Source organism: Heptranchias perlo, chromosome 40 (assembly GCF_035084215.1).
Source record: "Heptranchias perlo isolate sHepPer1 chromosome 40, sHepPer1.hap1, whole genome shotgun sequence".
NCBI classification, from domain to species: Eukaryota; Metazoa; Chordata; class Chondrichthyes; order Hexanchiformes; family Hexanchidae; genus Heptranchias; species Heptranchias perlo.
In genome coordinates, this window is record NC_090364.1 from 17199896 (window position 1) to 17215659 (window position 15764).

Sequence of the window (15764 nt, forward strand, 5' to 3'; positions counted from 1 at the left end):
CCAGTAACTGCATGATAACTTTTAACCTTACCGATAATTCCACATCTAAGACATAATTTAAACTGTCATTTCAACTTTTTAAAAAAAAATCTGCATTTTAAAAGATGATGATATCCAGAATAAAATACAGATTTCCTCCCTCCTGTATTGAGTAGTATTTACCAGTCCGATGCACACTCCCTCCATCGTACTGCCGCAGCCAATCCCGTTTCTCTGGTTCTGGCGGTCTCCTTTCGACCTCCGCCCTGCGACACGGGACCAGTGGAGCTGGGAGAGCATGCATCGAGCATTCCCTTGTAGCGAGAAGTCCCACACGCTGGGATGGATGGCTGAACACTTCTCTGTAGCCCGACTTTCATGTAGCACCAGAGGACCGCAGTTTGTCATTAAACAAGGTCCTCCAACCCACTCTCCAGAAACAAGACAACTCCCAGCCCATGCTGCATCTACTGCCCAGACTCTCTTTTAAACATTTCAAATTATTTTTCTTTAGAATTTACTGACAAACTATTTTTGAAGTCTGTTTCTCATTACAAGAATGGGCTCAAGTTTCACTGTGCTTTCTCTTCACCTTTCTTATTTGAAATTGGATTGTTACTATACTGAACTACTCACCCCAATAGACAGTCAGAGGTAAACAAGAGATAAACAGATATGAAAAGTGAACATGAAAAATGAAAAACAAATTCTCATATTACAGCACATATCATCAAATAGAGATGGACACAGACAAACAGGTAATGTACACCAGAGATATACATCTCAAGTAGCCAGGTTTGACCTGCATCCCATTCTAAAGGACAAACCCATTTATTACTGCAGTGAAGCTAAAAGCTTACACCATCGCCTTGTGACCTACTATGCAAAGTTGATGCTGACAAGACTGCACACATCCTCTTCAGATGTTACAAACTCGCAGGTTACACTGCAGCTGCCTGGGTCTCGGAGAGCTGCACCAAGGAGGCTGCATTACATCACTCACTTTTGGCTTCAGGTAACCACAAACCAGCATTTTTCATAGTTAAAATTTGTTTCTGTAGGCTTGGAGCACCAAGATCTACAAAAACAGGCAACATAAAGCAACTCCCTTAGCAATCTTGAAGGCAAGTTCACTGGCATCCCTTTAATGACCAAACACCAGTGAGCTGCCTGTAACTATACACCAGCTACACTGCAGATCAAACAGAAAAGAGAAAAAAAAACTGAGTGACCCTGCACAACAGGGCCTGGATAATTGCTGGTGCTCCGCTGCCAGCTCTTTGGCAGTAACCTAGCTTTGACATGATCCTAGCAGGCTATCAGCTCCTGTGATATACAGGGAGCTCTGCTGGTTGACTCCTTGTGTTCTGCAGATTACTAATATTCAATAATCTATGGGGAGCAGATTTTTTTTTTCAGCAGCCTATTATCTTGGTAAACAAAAAGCTATCAGATTGTGGCATGATAGTGCCATGATAGTGTCAGTATAAGAATTGTTGCAGGTTTGTAAAGCAGTGCAAGAGGCTTGTGCACTGTCTATATCAGTCAGATGGCACACTTCCTACTGGTAGGCCCAAGAGACACCTCGGATATTGAAGCTGTGGAGATCTACTGTGGAGTATCTCCTGCAATTCTTTCCCAGCTGGCAATACAAAGGACAGGAGAAGTTATGTTAAGGAATAGGGACAGGAAAACAAAGCGTGTAGCATAAAAACTCGGAGTTTCTTCAAATACCATAAAATATTATTTTGATTAAGTTTTAATATGACCCTACAATTATCTCAGTGTTCAGCACAGACAGCAGATTTTAAACTCAGAGCCCATTATTAACGGCAGACTGGGAAAAATATTAAGATATGCAGCTGTCTGTGGGGATTTAATCAAAACGTGCGGTAGCCATTTTGGTTCTCTTAGTACTAGAGCTTTCCTACAGAGAAAGTTTTCTATACACCATGAAATTTCCAGCACCTAACATGCACCTTCAGGATGGCCCCTGCACAATACTGCCCGCTGCCTTTCCACAGTTCTCCTATGTCTCAGAACAAATTTTTCCCAGCCTGATAGAATCAATAGGTAACAAGAAACAGACTGTGACCTACGTGAAATAGTTTTCAGTTTTGTATCAAATTCTAACAATGTCTAGGCAAGATGCAGAAAGCAGCGATCTAATCGTTCCTACCTCAAAACCTTTTTGCAACCCGCTTTTCGGGCAGCGAAACCTCAGACAGGCCCAAGTTGTAACCGGACAAGCCCCGACATGACGTCCTGTGAAGGTGAGGGAGATACTTGGCATGCTTGGCAGTAGGGGTTTCACAATAGTTGAGAGTAAACTGTTTGCACCACGTTACTCCACTTCTCATCAGAAACCATTCCCCGGGGATTGCAATAGAGCCACAAATCCACCACAATATTCCAGACGGATCAGTTGGCTACACTTGTTGCTGACCAGCGGGGATCAAGTAGTTTCTTTTGCAGTCCGTACTAAGAATGAGCAAACTGTTCCAACTGGAGTTTCCCCATTAAGGGACATTTATTTTGTAATAGTGACACTTGACTATACTTCTAACCCCTCATGTAAAGAGACCGAGAACATACGCAGCATTAATTCCTATTTAACTGCCAGTGCCCGTTAAAGGGGAGGTTACTTCGGAACAGTCTGTCCATCTCAGTCTGAAACAGTGGGCCAGTAACGGTCAGTCCATGCATGGTCTTCCCATCTACATCAGCGGCTAGAAAGATTTGTTTCTAGCTCCGAGACACTTAACAGTTTGATTGCAGAACTGGCCTGCTGTGTAAATGCAGTGCTCGGTGTGAAACCCCTAATCAGCAGACATTTCCACACGCCCCTTAGTTTCAGCAGTAAACCAATTATCGAGTGAGTCAGATTTGGATAATACAAAGGGAAATGTCAGATTTCAACAGGGAATTTTGGTTCTGCTTTCAATTTTCTGATCTTGGAATTGGCTTTTGTGCTGGTTTTCAATGAACAGGGTTTCAGATAAAGCCACTTTTGTCAGTAAAATACTGAAATTATACTGAATTCCAGCTGAGTTAGAAAACTGAAGAGACGGATTGCTAAACTGGCTCTTTTAGACCAGGCTAGGGATACATGGGATTAAATTGTATCCATCCCAAAGAAAACAAATCTATTCCTAACCTGTTTCAAGCCCACCAGCCATCGGAGTGCCCACAAGCTTGCCTCGTTCTACATTCAACGCCAGTTTACATTATTCTCTTTCAAATGCGAGCTCTTTAAGCAGAAGTGCTTCTATGGAAGTCAGTAAGGGGTACTTCTATATGTGTACAATTATGTAGCACATTAGTAGTTTCTACTGCCTCTTGTTGCCAAACTAATGCAGTATCAGACTGCCAGGAATACAGGTGCAGTACCCGTACAACACAACTACCATTCTTATTGATACTGGTGTAAAATGGTACCCCAGAAGTTAAGGCTCCCCTGCTCCTGCACCAGTAACATGCAACTGTGGGGTCCAAACCTCTAACAGGTACCCCCATGCAATCTTTCACATACATTACACCGAACGATTGCTTCTGTGTGGATCATAATGATTAGTGAAACCCCATCAAAAACTCTAGTGTAATTGAGGGCAGCAGCTGATGTTTCTGTAATTGAAATCCAATTTCAAAGAGTGAATAAATAAAGCAATCCAACAGATTAAGTGTTCCATTTCTAGAAGGAATTCTGGATTCATGCAACAGATTTTACACCAGCTATTAGACAGCCTCGTGGTTAAGTGTATTAAATCTAGTGACCTCCCAGAAGTACACTGTACACTCAATACATAGTTCCATTATTGGAATATCTCTTAGCCAGCAAGGGGCAACATTTGAAATTTATTCAAAAATCTTAACTAAATGAAAGTTCATGCTGTGCACACAGCCATAATTTCAGCTGGACCCCATTGTACACCATCTCACTCAGATGGGGAAAATTACCTGGAACCCTAACAGTATCCTGGTCAATAGGTGAACTAAGGCAGTATAGAGACTGATTGCCTCATTGCTAGGCTATGCTGGTTTTGATGGGCATTTCTAAAGCCCCCTAAAGTATTCTCTCCGATAAGATGGCTTGGAGCAGGGCTTGAACCCCACACGGCCAAGACAAGCTGGATATTCAGTCAGTTGGGAAAAACATTATCTGAAGACCCTATTTATTTAACGAACCAGTCCGCTGCAGAGGTTGAACCCGACACTGCCAGGGCGAGCTGGATAACGGCAGACGGGGTAAACATTATCCGAAGACCCCAAATTTTGGACAGCCAGCCCAGTGCATAGGGGTTAAGACCCCACACGGTAAGGCTAAGCTTGGTTTATGTAGGTGGCGGTAGATGGATATCTCCTCTCCCTCTTGGTGCTCGTTTTGTCATGCCTAGGCCTTGCCGCAGGCCTGTACCTTAATACAAAAACAAAGAGACATTTTAAAAAACAAAAATAAGTCACTTATTTAAAAAACTCAAGATGGTGGGGAAATCACGCTTCGTCACTTTAACTATAAGCTCTCCTCTTTCAATTTATGAAATTTCAGAGCTTGCTCTGCAAAATATTTTCCTGCAAACAAGTCGAGTACAAACCTAGACCGCGAGAAGCAACGTCAGTTGCAATAAGGATGGGAGCCTTTCCCGATCGGAATTCTGTAGAAAGAGGAGAAAAGCAATTCATTAAAAAAAAACATGGAACCAGACTGCTTTCTCTTCCCATCCCCTCAATATACAGGGCACCTCAACTCAATTCATTTAATGCATAAATTATTTATGAGGGATTGAAAGAAAAGCCAAACATATCATTAAACAGGTTCCCAAATGTAACTCAAACAATGATGCAGATTTTCCATCAGCATACGACTGAATATTTGGTGGGAAACTCTAGCCCCAAAAAGGATAAGCTGTGAACTGAGACAAGGAGTTGAATCAATTGAAACAATGTGAGAACGTCATAGATTAGCTCTGGTACACTCAAAAGGAAAATGCAGATAGCTCCAGTGAGATGGGCAACAGGAATATGTGGATGGCGTAGTAATATAGTATGTGTGCTGAAAGGAACCAAGCAGATTGGACACATCCGGTCAGTAAGCTCAGCTAACTGGTTAATATATCCAAAACAACACATTGCTGGCATGACAACCACAAATGATGAATGAGGTTTGATGGAATGGTGCTTATAGCTATTGTATAAAACGTTAATGAAAAAAAGTTAGCCAACATGAATATTAAATAAGAGGTAAGAGCACAGCTAAAGGAGTATAAGAGATAAGAGCACAACCGAAAGACAGGTTGCAAATAACAGAGAGATCCAAACATTTTTAGTTACGTGTTTTGAAAGATCAGATAGGTCCTTAAAGGGTAAGTCCGCAGGTTAGAGAGGAAAAGGAAATGGTATTGTGTTAAATATTCTTCAAATCGGGTTTCACAAATGAGGACGGGCACATTCCAGGCAGTCATTCGCTCTGGCTCAGGACTCAACACAAGGAGACATCAGTAAAGGAGGGGTTATGAATAAAATGTGTTGATTGTCTACAAGATGCCAGGTCCAGATGAGATCCTAGAATCCCAAAACATGGGAGGAAGTAGGCGAGGCTCGAGTAAATACCGGAGAATATCGAGATCATCAACAATGGAGTGAGAGAGAAAGCCTGCAATTAGAAACCAGTTAGCCAGTGTCTGTAGTGAGGAAAATGCTGCAGAGCATTATAAAGGATGCCATCAACACTCACCTAAAAGGACACAGAGGCCACTAGCAGGAGACAGCACAAATTTAGAAACAGTACGTCATGCATGCTTCATTAACCTGCCAAAGTTCGTTGAGAAGGTACCTGAACTAGTAGATGGAGGCTAATTAGTGAATAGAATTAACTTGGATTTACAAAAGCTCAGGAATTAGTAAATAGCAGGATTGGAAACTGGCCTGCACCAGGAAGCAGGTGGATATTAATAAGAAAAATTGCAGACAGGGGCAACAAACAAGAGTATGCAATGAAAGGGTCACCCTCAAAGGTGGAAGGGAAGGATCAAGGAGTGATTATTAATCGATCATTGATAGTATCAGTTCATGTGAAGCAGTCACCAACCAGCTAATTAAATACTAGGATCCATCTTTAAGGGCACCCAAGTGCAGAGAGGGCTTTCTAACTTTGTATGAATCCCTGGTGAAAAGGCATATGGAATATTGCGTTCAGGTGCGGTCCTCCCACGTTTAAAAAGAAAAATATTGATGTACTGGAGAGGGCCCAGATGTTGAGGACAATTCCAGGACATGGAAATCTAAGTTAGAATCATAGAAAGTTTATAGCAAGGAAGGAGACCATTCGGCCCACTGAGTCCGTGCCAGCTCTATGCAAGAGCAATCCAGCTAGTCCCACTCTCCTGCCCTATCCCCATAGCCCTGCAAATTTTTTACTTTCAAGTACTTATCCTGTTTCTTGTTGAAGGCCATGATTGAATCTACCTCTACCACCCCCTCGAGCAGTGCATTCCAGATCCTAACCACTCGCTGTGTTAACAAGTTTTTCCTCATGTCACCTTTGGTTCTTTTGCCAATCACTTAAATCTATGACCAATGGTTCTTGATCCTTCTGCCAATGGGAACAATTTCTCTCTATCTACTCTGTCTAGACCCTTCATAATTTTGAATCCCTCTATCAAATCTCCTCGCAACCGTCTCTGTTCCAAGGAGAACAACCCCAGCTTCCCCAGTCTATCCATGTAACTAAAGTCTCTCATCTCTGGAATCATTCTAGTAAATCTCTTCTGCACCCTCTCTAAGGCCTTCACATCTTCACTAAAGTGCGGTGCCCAGAACTGGACACAATACCAGAGTTTTATAAAAGTTCATCATGACTTACTTGCTTTTATACTCTATGCCTCTATTTATAAAGCCGAGGAGCCTGTATGCTTTTTTAACCACTTTCTCAACCTGCCCTGCCATCTTCAACGATTTGTGCACATATACCCACAGATCTCTCTGTTCCTGTGCCCTTTAGCTTATATTGCCTCTCCTCATTCTTCCTACCGAAACATATTACCTCGCATTTTTCTGCGTTAAATTTCATCTGCCATGTGTCCGCCCATTCCACCAGCCTGTCTATATCCTCTTGAAGTCTATCACTATCCTCCTCACTGTTGACTATACTTCCAAGTTTTGTGTCATCTGCAAATTTTGAAATTGTGCCCTGTGCACCCAAGTCCAAGTCATTAATATATATCAAGAAAATGGTCCTAGTACCGATCCCTGGGGAACACCACTGTACACCTCCCCTCAAGTCCAAAAAACAACCGTTCACCTTTAACAAATCCATGCTGGCTTTCCCTAATCAATCCACACTTGTCCAAGTGACTGCTAATTCCGTCCTGGATTATCATTTCTAAAAGTTTCCCCACCACCGAGGTTAAACTGACTGGCCTATTGTTGCTGGGTTTATCCTAACACTCTTTTTTGAACAAGGGTGTAACATTCACAATTCTCCAGTCCTCTGGCACCACCCCTGTATCTAAGGATGTTTGGAAGATTATGGCCAGTACCTCCGCAAATTCCACCCTTACTTCCCTCAGCAACCTAGGATGCATCCCATCCAGACTGGGTGACTTATCTACTTTAAGTACAGCCAGCCTTTCTCGTACCTCCTCTTTATCAATTTTAAGCCCATCCAGTATCTCAACTACATCTTCCTTTGCTGAGCATTTTCTTCCTTGGTAAAGACAGATGCCAAGTGCTCATTTAATACCTCGGCCATCCCTCTGCCTCCAAGAGTGGATCTCCTTTTTGGTCCCTAATCTGCCCCACCCCCCCTTACTACCCTTTTATTGTTTACGTGCCTATAGAAGCCTTTTGGATTCCCTTTTATGTTGGCCGCCAGTCTATTCTCATACTCTATCTTTGTCCCCTTTATTTCCTTTTTCACTTCCCCTCTGAACTTTCTATATTCAGCCTGGTTCTCACTTGTGTTATCAACCTGACATCTGTCATATGCCCCTTTTTTCTGCTTCATCTTATTTTCTATCTCTTTTGTCATCCAGGGAGCTCTGGCTTTAGTTGCCCAACCTTTCTCCCTCGTGGGAATGTGCCTAGACTGTACACGAATTATCTCCTCTTTAAAGGCTGCCCTCTGTTCAATTACAGTTTTGCCTGCCGATCTTTGATTCCAATTTATCCAGGCCAGGTCTGTTCTCATCCCACTGAAATTGGCCCTCCAATTAAGTATTTTTACTTTAGATGGTCTGTGTCCTTTTCCATAGCTATTCTAAACCTTACGACACCGTTCCCTAAATGTTCCCCCACTAACAAATCCAATGCCTTCTTTCTCGTTGGGCTAGAAATGTATTGATCAAGAAAGTTCTCCTGAACATACTCCAAAAATTCCTCCCCCTCTTTGCCCCTTATATTACTGTATAGCTATAGTTAAAAGAAAGAGATTCACAGAATTCATTGTTTTAATTGGAGAAAGCTTTAAGGGAAAACATGAGCCAGGTCTTCAAAATGCAGTGAGACAGGGATGATGCAGATGCACGCAGGCTATTTGAGCAAATCTGGCCCCTTTAGTTCTGTGAAGTTAAACCTGTGAGTGAGTCTAGAGGGTCATGAAGTAGAATTACAATCACAACCAGGCTGTCAATTAACTTCTTCAAAAACTATCTGGGAGCAGGACTGGATTGAAATATCCCATGGAACACAGCAGTTCCTGTGCTGCTGGGATTGAGGGAAGGAATCTTGCCTGTGAATGGCAGAAAACCAGGATTTTATGAGGTTGCTGAATGCACTTTAAGTTCTGCTTGGTACCTTTTGGGGACCAGAGAATATTTACACAGGACCTCAGGAGATTAAATAGGAATTGAGTCCACAATAGGGTAGACCTATATGGTCCATGGAAGGAATGGGCTTGCTGTTCCTCCATGCTTTTTGTTCTTACAATAGTCATTATGAAGACCCCTTTGGTCTCCAGGTACTGGCCAGTGAATTAGGCTGGATTCTGGAGGGTGGGATGAACTACAACAAATTTGAAAGCCACAATAAGTTCAAGTATTGTAGTTCATTTAATGATTAAACATAACTCAGTAATACTCAAATGGACACTAACTACATTTTGTTAACCACATATATCTTGCCACTAGGCACCAACATAGGAAAGATACCCATTCTTACCATTTAGGACCCAGTCTCTCTCCGGCTGACTTTTATCTCCATGAATGCACATTGCTGGCCAGCTGCAGGAATGAAGAAAAACATTGACGTTCACAGCCATTGTGTTGTGCTCTAAATAACACGCTGAAGTACCAAACCCTCCAAATGTAGAACACGAGATCACCACCCCCACCAGAGGGAGAGGTTAACAAGGACTGCTGCCCCACCACCAGTCCATGTCTCCTTCAGAAAACAGACCTGCATTTGTCCTGATGGTCTCCCTGGCACAAGTGCCATTCCTAGTCTGGAGAGCATGAGGGTCGGCTGCTCATGGGCCTCTGTTACCAGTCACCAGAAAGTGCACAAACATCCCTCCCTCCCTCCCTGTGGCGTACTTGTGTTATGGTGCATAGCTGAGATCAGTAACTGAGTAGGAAATTACTTGAATTCATGCTCTCGTACTCTGGGGAACCAACATGCCAAGAAATTGAGTTTCTATTTGACATTTATAAAGTGCTTCCTCCCAGACTGTAAGGGCTGGAGTACAACAATGCCTACCCGTCTCTCCTCATCCTGCGGGTCAGATCGTCACAACGACGTTTGGTCTCTACAAAGATGATGGTCTTATTTTCTTTCTCTGCCATAATTTCCTCCATCAGGTGGAGCAGTCTGCAATTAAACAGATACAATACAGACATCAATCAGTGTCAGAGTTCCTGGGTCTCACACAGCGAGCCCAAGTACCTGGGTGAAGTTACAAATCACTTCATTATAGCAAGTGTGGCACTCACTTCAGGTCCTTCTCAGTCTCCTGACACACGTCAACGATTTGGAGGATATTGTGGTTGGCGCTCAGCTCCAGGGCTCCAACATTAATCTGGATGTAATCTCGCAGGAAGTCCTCTGCTAGCTGCCGCACCTCTTTTGGCCAAGTGGCACTCCACATCAGAGTCTGTCTGTCCGGCTGAAAGAAAGAGGCAAAGCTTTAGGGTTTCTACCATGGATCCACTGTACAAAGTGCCATTTCCAATTATCTTGGTATCCCAGTCTATGAACACTGTTGATATTACATTCCACTGTGCCAGAATGAGGAGCGTTTAGGCTCAAGTACCTGAACTGGCAGCTGTTTTAACAACAGCACATTGCTTTAGAGACACAATCATTTCAACGATGCTTTTAATTTCCACCATTCTTACCCGGATCTGCTCCACGATTTTCCGGATCTGAGGCTCAAAGCCCATATCCAGCATGCGGTCAGCCTCATCCAGCACCAGGTAAGTACAGCGACGAAGATTAGTCTTCCCAGCTTCCAGAAAGTCAATTAGACGGCCTGGAGTTGCAATGCAGACTTCCACTCCTAAAACATGGTACAAGGTTACAATACAGCATAGAAAGTACAGGACCAGAATAAACCACTGATTTATCAGCCAGTCCCAATGTTAAAAACAATACCATTCTTGTTTTCTCTACCCAGTCTGCCATTTTTGTTCACTCCTATTTTATCAAATCCTGCATACTCTCTAAATTATATACTTCTCTTTTAATTGAGCACAATTGGTGTAGTATTGTGACCACGTACAGGTGTTAAGTGGGGTACTCAGGGGTCAGTGTCCAATGGGGAAGGCACTGAATGGGGTGCCCAGGAGTCAGTGTCTGACAGGGGAGAGGGAGAAATGTGTTGAGTGGAGTGCCCAGGGGTCAGTGTCTGACTTTGGGTGGGAGGGTGAAAAAGAGAGTGGATTGCCCATATTTGGGCCCATATGATTTCATATCTACATAAACAACTTGGATACAGAAACAAATTGCAAGCTGATTAAATTTGCAGGTGACATTAAAATGGGGAAAGTTGTAGGTACAGAGAATGGAGTTAATATTTACAGAAGGCTATCTAACTTTCATGCAGTTGAGTAAACAAATGCTGAATAGAATCTTATAAATACTTATAAGTGTAAAGTATTCCATGCTGGGTAAACATGTGGCACGGGTTTACAGTGAAGTGATTAAAATGAGCACAGGGAGACTGCAAATGGACCTTGCAGTAACATTAGCCTCATTTCTACACAAAAAGGGTGGTAGAAGTTTGGAACTCTCTTCCGCAAACGGCAATCGATACTAGCTCAATTGCTAAATTTAAATCTGAGATAGCTAGCTTTTTGGCAATCAAAGGTATTAAGGGATATAGAATCATAGAAGTTACAACATGGAACCAGGCCCTTCGGCCCAACATGTCCATGTCGCCCAGTTTATACCACTAAGCTAGTCCCAATTGCCTGCACTTGGCCCATATCCCTCTATACCCATCTTACCCATGTAACTGTCCAAATGCTTTTTAAAAGACAAAATTGTACCCGCCTCTACTACTGCCTCTGGCAGCTCGTTCCAGACACTCACCACCCTTTGAGTGAAAAAATTGCCCCTCTGGACCCTTTTGCATCTCTCCCCTCTCACCTTAAATCTATGCCCCCTCGTTATAGACTCCCCTACCTTTGGGAAAAGATTTTGACTATCTACCTTATCTATGCCCCTCATTATTTTATAGACTTCTATAAGATCACCCCTAAACCTCCTACTCTCCAGGGAAAAAAGTCCCAGTCTATCCAACCTCTCCCTATAAGTCAAACCATCAAGTCCCGGTAGCATCCTAGTAAATCTTTTCTGCACTCTTTCTAGTTTAAGAATATCCTTTCTATAATAGGGTGACCAGAACTGTACACAGTATTCCAAGTGTGGCCTCACCAATGCCCTGGACATCCCCACTCCTGCATTCAATGTTCTGACCAATGAAACCAAGCATGCCGAATGCCTTTTTCACCACCCTATCCACCTGTGACTCCACTTTCAAGGAGCTATGAACCTGTACTCCTAGATCTCTTTGTTCTATAACTCTCCCCAACGCCCTACCATTAACGGAGTAGGTCCTGGCCCGATTCGATCTACCAAAATGCATCACCTCACATTTATCTAAATTAAACTCCATCTGCCATTCATCGGCCCACTGGCCCAATTTATCAAGATCCCGTTGCAATCCTAGATAACCTTCTTCACTGTCCACAATGCCACCAATCTTGGTGTCATCTGCAAACTTACTAACCATGCCTCCTAAATTCTCATCCAAATCATTAATATAAATAACAAATAACAGCGGACCCAGCACCGATCCCTGAGGCACACCGCTGGACACAGGCATCCAGTTTGAAAAACAACCCTCGACAACCACCCTCTGTCTTCTGTCGTCAAGCCAATTTTGTATCCAATTGGCTACCTCACCTTGGATCCCATGAGATTTAACCTTATGTAACAACCTACCATGCGGTACCTTGTCAAAGGCTTTGCTGAAGTCCATGTAGACCACGTCTACTGCACAGCCCTCATCTATCTTCTTGGTCACCCCTTCAAAAAACTCAATCAAATTCGTGAGACATCATTTTCCTCTCACAAAACCATGCTGACTGTTCCTAATCAGTCCCTGCCTCTCCAAATGCCTGTAGATCCTGTCCCTCAGAATACCCTCTAACAACTTACCCACTACAGATGTCAGGCTCACCGGTCTGTAGTTCCCAGGCTTTTCCCTGCCGCCCTTCTTAAACAAAGGCACAACATTTGCTACCCTCCAATCTTCAGGCACCTCACCTGTAGCGGTGGATGATTCAAATATCTCTGCTAGGGGACCCGCAATTTCCTCCCTAACCTCCCATAACGTCCTGGGATACATTTCATCAGGTCCCGGAGATTTATCTACCTTGATGCGCGTTAAGACTTCCAGCACCTCCCTCTCTGTAATATGTACACTCCTCAAGACATCACTATTTATTTCCCCAAGTTCCCTAACATCCATGCCTTTCTCAACCGTAAATACCGATGTGAAATATTCATTCAGGATCTCACCCATCTCTTGTGGTTCCGCACATAGATGACCTTGTTGATCCTTAAGAGGCCCTACTCTCTCCCTAGTTACTCTTTTGCCCTTTATGTATTTGTAGAAGCTCTTTGGATTCTCCTTTGCCTTATCTGCCAAAGCAATCTCATGTCCCCTTTTTGCCCTCCTGATTTCTCTCTTAACTCTACTCCGGCAATCTCTATACTCTTCAAGGGATCCACTTGATCCCAGCTGTCTATGCATGTCATTTGCCTCCTTCTTCTTTCTGACTAAGGCCTCAATCTCCCGAGTCATCCAAGGTTCCCTACTTCTACCAGCCTTGCCCTTCACTTTATAAGGAATGTGCTTACCCTGAACCCTGGTTAACACACTTTTGAAAGCCTCCCACTTACCAGACGTCCCTTTGCCTGCCAACAGAGTCTCCAAATCAACTTCTGAAAGTTCCTGTCTAATACCATCAAAATTGGCCTTTCCCCAATTTAGAATTTTAACTTTTGGGCCAGACCTATCCTTCTCCATAGCTATCTTAAAACTAATGGAATTATGATCACTGGTCCCGAAGTGATCCCTCACTAACACTTCGGTCACCTGCCCTTCCTTATTTCCCAAGAGGTCGTCAAGTTTTGCCCCCCTCTCTAGTCGGGCCATCCACATACTGAATGAGAAATTCCTCCTGAATACACAACAAATTTCTCTCCATCCAAGCCCCTAATGCTATGGCTGTCCCAGTCAATGTTGGGAAAGTTAAAGTCCCCTACTATTACCACCCTATTTTTCTTGCAGCTGTCTGTAATCTCCTTACATATTTGCTCCTCAATTTCCCGTTGACTATTTGGGGGTCTGTAGTACAATCCTATCAAAGTGATCTCTCCCTTCTTATTTTTCAGTTCTACCCATATCGACTCAGCGGGCGAACCCTCGGATATATCCCCTCTCACTACTGCCGTGATGTTCTCCCTAATCAAGAACGCAACTCCCCCTCCTCTCTTACCTCCTGCTCTATCTTTCCTATAGCATCTGTACCCTGGAACATTGAGTTGCCAGTCCTGGCCCTCCCTTAGCCATGTTTCAGTAATAGCTATAACATCCCAGTCCCATGTACCCATCCATGCCCTGAGTTCATCTGCCTTGCCCATCAGACTTCTTGCATTGAAATAAATGCAGTTTAATCTAGACTTCCCTTGGTCTTTGCCCTGCTTTCTCAGACCATCTGTCCGGTCATGTTCTGTACACTCTCCCTTACTGCCTTTTGTTTCTGTCACTTTATTTCCCACTGACTTCCTGCATCGGTTCCCATCCCCCTGCCATATTAGTTTAAAACCTCCCCATATTAGTTTAAAACCTCCCCATGGGCCAAAGGCGGGTATATGGAGTTAGATCACAGACCAGCCATGATCTTATCAAATGGCGGAGCAGGCACTGAATGGCCTACTCCTGTTCCTATGTTCCTATGTACACAAATCTTTGAAGGTGGCAGGACAAGTTGAGAAGAATGTTAAAAAGGCATATGGGGACCTGGGCTTTATTAATAGAGGCATAGAGTACAAAAGCAAGGAAGTTATGCTAAACCTTTATAAAACACTGGTTCGGGCTCAGCTGGAGTATTGTGTTCAATTCTGGGAACCACACTTTAGGAAAGATGTCAAGACCTTGGAGAGGGTGCAGAAGAGATTTACTAGAATGGTACCAGGGATGAAGGACTTCAGTTATAAGGAGAGACTGGAGAAGCTGGGGTTGTTCTCCTTAGAACAGAGAAGGTTAAGAGGAGATTTTATAGAGGTGTTCAAAATCATAAACTGTTTTGACAAAGGAGAAACTGTTTCCAGTGGCAGAAGGGTCAGTAACCAGAGGACACAGATTTAAGGTGATCGGCAAAAGAGCCAGAGGCGACATGAGGAAACATTTTTTTTTAAACGCAGCGAGTTGTAATGTTCTGGAATGCACTGCCTGCAAGGATGGTGGAAGCAGATTCAGTGGTAACTTTCAAAAGGGAATTGGATAAATACTTTAAGGGAAAAAATTTACAGAGCTAAGAGGAAAGAGCAGGGGAATGGGACTAATTGTGCAGCTCTTTCAAAGAGCCGGCACAGGCACACTGGGCCAAATGGCTTCCGTCTGTGCTGTATCTGCTATGCTACTGTGATTACTGCCAATGTTATGAAGCATTAAAAAAGCAAAAAATATAATGTGATACATAGCCTGGACAGTAGAGTACCTGTCGGAGACATTAAAATGCACTGGGCAGCTCACAATGGAATACTGTGTACGATTCTGGTCATAAGGCTTCAGGAGCGACATACTTATATTGGAAGATACAGGAAAAAGCAACAAGGATGATCCCAAATGTAAAGGGGATGAGCTATGAGGAAAAATTCTAGAAGCTTGAAGTCTGCAAGAGCAGAGACACGCTTAAGGAAAGCCTCCTCGAGACATATAAAGTAATAAATGGTGTGAAGAGATACAGGTAACCCCAAAATATTTCTTCAAGATAAGTCAGGCTGGTAGAAAAAAAAAGGACTTAACATTTAAATTTAACTATTATAAAAGTACCATACGGTACAGCATAGGTGATCATTTGGCCCATCGCGCCTGTGCTGGCTCTTTGAAAGAGCTATTCAATTAGTTCCGCTCCCCTGCTCTTTCCCATAGCCATGTAAAGTTTTTCAAGTATTTATCCAATTCTGCATTGAAAGTTACTATTGAATCTGTTTCCACCATCCTTTCAGGCAGTGCATTCCAGATCATAACAACTCGCTGTGTAAAAAAATGTTTCCTC

The 15764-nt window shown here is 43.2% G+C and overlaps 1 protein-coding gene across 2 annotated transcripts in view; it reads right to left on the bottom strand.

Annotated features, from left to right (window-relative positions):
• The window catches only part of LOC137305759 (probable ATP-dependent RNA helicase DDX17), a 43754-nt gene that overhangs the window by 11678 nt on the left and 16312 nt on the right, over positions 1 to 15764 (bottom strand). Inside the window, exons 7-12 of one of the 2 annotated variants that reach the window (XM_067974709.1) lie at positions 10308 to 10468; positions 9903 to 10075; positions 9670 to 9780; positions 9133 to 9194; positions 4572 to 4631; positions 281 to 4393 (exon numbers count right to left, since the gene is read on the bottom strand). In XM_067974709.1, the coding sequence (XP_067830810.1) occupies positions 4311 to 4393; positions 4572 to 4631; positions 9133 to 9194; positions 9670 to 9780; positions 9903 to 10075; positions 10308 to 10468 (650 nt within the window). In that variant the 3' untranslated portion in view covers positions 281 to 4310. Of the gene's footprint in view, positions 1 to 280; positions 4394 to 4571; positions 4632 to 9132; positions 9195 to 9669; positions 9781 to 9902; positions 10076 to 10307; positions 10469 to 15764 lie in introns of those variants that run through there. The other variant, XM_067974708.1, reaches the window with a different exon arrangement.